General features: G+C 68.7%; 1 protein-coding gene across 1 annotated transcript in view; it reads right to left on the bottom strand.

Moving 5' to 3' along the window:
* Positions 1–6: 6 nt before the first annotated feature.
* Positions 7–3,969, bottom strand: part of DVL1 (dishevelled segment polarity protein 1) — a 7,039-nt gene continuing 3,076 nt past the window's right edge. Inside the window, 7 exon segments of the mRNA XM_012001983.1 lie at positions 7–579; positions 2,007–2,213; positions 2,298–2,465; positions 2,548–2,679; positions 3,310–3,462; positions 3,607–3,674; positions 3,757–3,941. Coding sequence (XP_011857373.1) covers positions 206–579; positions 2,007–2,213; positions 2,298–2,465; positions 2,548–2,679; positions 3,310–3,462; positions 3,607–3,674; positions 3,757–3,941 — 1,287 coding nt within the window. The 3' untranslated portion in view covers positions 7–205.

The following is a 3,969-nucleotide window of genomic DNA, read 5'->3' on the forward strand; positions in this document are numbered from 1 at the left end:
GAAGGAGCGCCCGCAACACGGCTGCTCAGAAACAGGTGCTGTCAGGAGCCGAGGCAGCCAGGCTACTGGGGCAGATTGCGGTGGTCCAGCCTGCCCCCCTACCCTGCCTCCCGGCCTGGCCCCCACTAAGGCAAGCCCACGCGAGCTGTGTGTGCAGCAGGACCACCGGCTCCCCATCTCGGGCAGGGCTGAGGGCAAGCGCGAGTCACATGATGTCCACGAAGAACTCACAGGGGTTCCCCATGGCCTTCTGGAAGGACTGGCGGCTGCCCGTCAATTCTGGGGGGACAGCAGCCAGCTCCCGGACAGGGGGTCCCCCGGGTGGCCCCCCAACCACGGTATAGGCCTTGGTCATAGGGTGGGGCGGGGGGAGCCCTGGGGCGGTGGCCGAGGCCTGACTGCGTGGGCTGCTGCCACGGCTGAGCTGGCCGGCCGGACGCTCTCGCCAGCTGCTCCCCACCCCGCTCGGTGCCGTGTGATCCGATTCGCTGCCACTACCCCCGGCTCCCGCCGCCCGACGCTCCTTCTCACGGCCTGGGGCCCGGCGGCTGCTCCGGGTGGACCCGCTGCTCTTGCTCCCTGGGGGCGGGAACAGGTGGGAGAGGAGACCGTCAGCACCAGGCCCGGTCACGTCCAGAACAGCCCCCGCCAGGCGCCAAGTGACCGGGCAGGAAGGGTGGCCCGTGCAGGACGCGGGGGGAGGGGTGGGGCAGCCATGCAGGCGCGAGGACAGGGCCGGCACCCCCAGGGTCGCAGGGGCAGCTGCAGCAGGCACGCGCTGGTGGGGGCAGTAGCAGGTGGACAGGATCCTGGAGCTAGCTGGGCACCCCCACGCCTCACCCCGATGCTTGAGCTGAGGGTCTGGTCTTGCAACTGAAAAACTGAGGTGCCAGCGAGGGCCCCTCGTGCCCGGTGTCCCCATGGCCATACTGGATTCCCCACCCAAGTCCCCACTGTCCCCCCAACCCAGGGCCTTGGCCGACGGACGACTCAGCTCAGCCCCGTCCTGGGCTCCCGAGACGCAGTGGGAGCTGGAGGGCATGGCCAGCTGGGGACATGCTGAGGGACGCCCGGCGGGACCCTGGCTTACCGGCCCAAGGTCCACTCCGCTAGTCCTTCACTCTAAGGCTTGTTCAGCACAAGGCAAGGGATAGCACGAGTTACACGCCCGGCTGCCCGGCACCCGCCCGGCACCCACCCGCCACCAGTGGGGCCTGACCGCGGGCTGGGTGGGGCTTAAGCGGGTACAAGCACCAGTCAAGAGTCAGCAGACACCCAGTGTGGCCTCTCTGTGGCCCCACACCCTCCGGCCGCCTCTCCTCTCTCGTCCTCCTTCCCGGGCCCTCCGGGCCGCCACCTGCATCCCCCCCAGCCTTCAGACACCCCCGCTGGCCTCGCCAACCCCACCCACTGGGGCTTCTGCTCCACCAGGCAACGCCTCAGGGACACCCTGGATCCCCTGGCCCCCCGAACACATCCCAGCCACGGGCACACAGCTGTGCATGGCACCATCCACATCGGGCTCCCTGCCCAGGCTGCAGCTGCCACCCTCCTGTGTCCTGAGGCCTAGAAAGTGACCCCGTCTGACTCCTTGGCCACCCCTGCCCTGTCCTTGTCACATGGCCCTTGGCCACATGGTCTCCTGGCCTCCTGCCTCTACCATAGAAGAAGCACCAGCCGCCAACACTACCAGGCACAGCCGCCCAGGCCTCCAGGCTCCCAGAGGCCCCTCCTCCCAACCCCACCCAGATAAGGTGGGGTCCAGGCTGCCCATGTGTGAGACGCTTCCCTGTCCTCCCCATTTACACAGGCTCCTGGATCCCCCTGGCACTTGCCCTTTCCAGAAGGGGCCCACCCAGGGCCCAAGCACACAGCAGGAGGACGGAGTGGGGCACAGCAGAGAAGCGGCGCAGAGCAGGGGGCTGGGGTGGAGCTGGGGGCGGAGCAGCAGCGGGGTGGGGTGGAGTTGGGGGCGGAGCAGCAGTGGGTGGGGGCAGGGTTCTCACCTTCACTCTGCTGACTCCCGGTGCTGCCGCTGCCATAGCTAAAGCCCGGGTCCTGGTAGGCAGGCGGGAAGCAGGGCGGGGGCCCCGAGTACTGGTAGGGATAGCCCTGACCCAGGGGCCAGGGTGCAGCCGGGTGGGGCAGCGGGGCCAGCGTGTCCTGATCCGAAGCCCCACTGGAGCCACTGTTGAGGTTCAGGGTGGCGAGATCTGGTGGGGGAGGGCAGGTGAGGGCCGCGGAGGGGCCGCCGGCGTTCCCCTGCCCCGCGCCCTGAAGCCCGCGGCCCCACTCACTGCTGCACAGGTCCCCGAAGACGTAGTAGCACTGCTCGGAGAAGGTGATCTTGTTGACCGTGTGCCGCAGGAAGCCGTGCTTCAGCAAGCTGCTCGCGTACTTCCGGGCCTCCCTCCGCTCCTTGAAGCCCTCCACGTGTGTGTACAGCCAGTCCACCACGTCCGCCCCTGGCCGGCAGCAGCGGTCAGCCCCGCCCCGGGCACGCAGCCCCGCCCCTGGCGCGATCGGCCCGCGGGGACGGCCACTCACCGATGACGGCGTTGGCGATGGTGATCTTGAGCCACATGCGGTCACGGATCTCCAGTCCCGAGTCCGGCAGCTGCATGACCCGGACGACGGCACCCATGTCGCTCTTCACCGTCAGCGGCGCCTCCTCCAGCTCTGCAAAGCACAGCCCCGCCTCAGCCCCAGCAGCTGAAGGCGGGGGGACTCAGGGCCCTGCACCCCCAGGGGAGTCTCTAGGCGGAGCCAGCGCCGGGGGCCCAGGCTGGAGGGTGCGTGACAGCAGGGCCCTGACCCACTGCAGGATGGACCCCTGTGAGGCTGGGGCGTGGGCAGGGGATTGGACATTTCGTCTCCTACCCCTGCAGACACTTTTCATCAGGATGCTAGACACAAAATGGGCTGAGGACACCCCAACCCGCAGACCAGGGCATAATGAGAACGGGGCAGGCCCCTTCCCCTCCCGCACGCCCCGCCCGAGAGCGCAGGCAGTTAGTCATGTTAGCGGCAGGAAGCAGAGTGCAGACCTGGCCCCTGCCTGGGACTCCCTGGGTGCGCCTCGCATAGGGGCCCCACATACATCCCCTGCTCCCAACACAGACCACAAGCAGGGTGGGCTGCGCAAGGTGGGCACGGGTGCCTGTGCACACACGTCTGTGCAGGGTGTTGGGGACGGGAAACACGCACGTCACAGCCCCATGACGGCCGTAGGCGGCCATGCCGGAGGCTAGCAGAGACGCCCCCTCCAAGTCTTAGTTTCTGCTGGGGCCCTCGGGAGCTGCCACTTACGTGGAGCGCCAGGCACGGAGCTGGTTAGTGAGGAGGAGCTGGTGCGCGTGACGGCGCTGGAGCAGGGGCTCGTACCGTAGCGGGGCAGGGCTCCGGTCAGAGCCGCCGTGTGGGACAGCCAGGCGGCGGGATCGATGGGCCGCACCGGGTCAGCTGGGTGGCCGCCATGTGGGATGACGACAGGTGGACAGACGGACGGTGTGGGAAGGCAGAGCGCAAGGCACAGAGGAGAGAGGCCTTCAGGCTGGGTAGGCGCCCCCTCCCCATCCCGCCCCGTGTACCCCGAGGGTCACTCACCCCGTGGGACGGTGAAGTAGCTTCGGGGCGTTGGGTCCCAGCACTTGGCCACGGTGAGGCTGATGGGCCTGCAGGAATGGTGGTCACACAGCAAGGCCCCCATGGTCCCCCCTGCCTGGCCCCTCCCGCTCCAGCGCCCCCAGCGCTCACCCCGTCTGGGACACGATCTCCCGCAGCACCCGCACGGCGTCATCGTTGCTCATGTTCTCAAAGTTCACGTCGTTCACCTGCACGGGTGGGGATTAGGGTGGTGCAGGCAGGGCGTGCAGCTCAGTCCACAGCCCCCGCAGACCTACCCGCAGCCCCCAAAGACCCACCCGCAGCCACAAGTCACCCTGCAGCCCCCACAGACCCACCCGCAGC

Source organism: Mandrillus leucophaeus, unplaced genomic scaffold, assembly GCF_000951045.1.
Source record: "Mandrillus leucophaeus isolate KB7577 unplaced genomic scaffold, Mleu.le_1.0 Scaffold672, whole genome shotgun sequence".
Lineage (NCBI taxonomy): Eukaryota > Metazoa > Chordata > Mammalia > Primates > Cercopithecidae > Mandrillus > Mandrillus leucophaeus.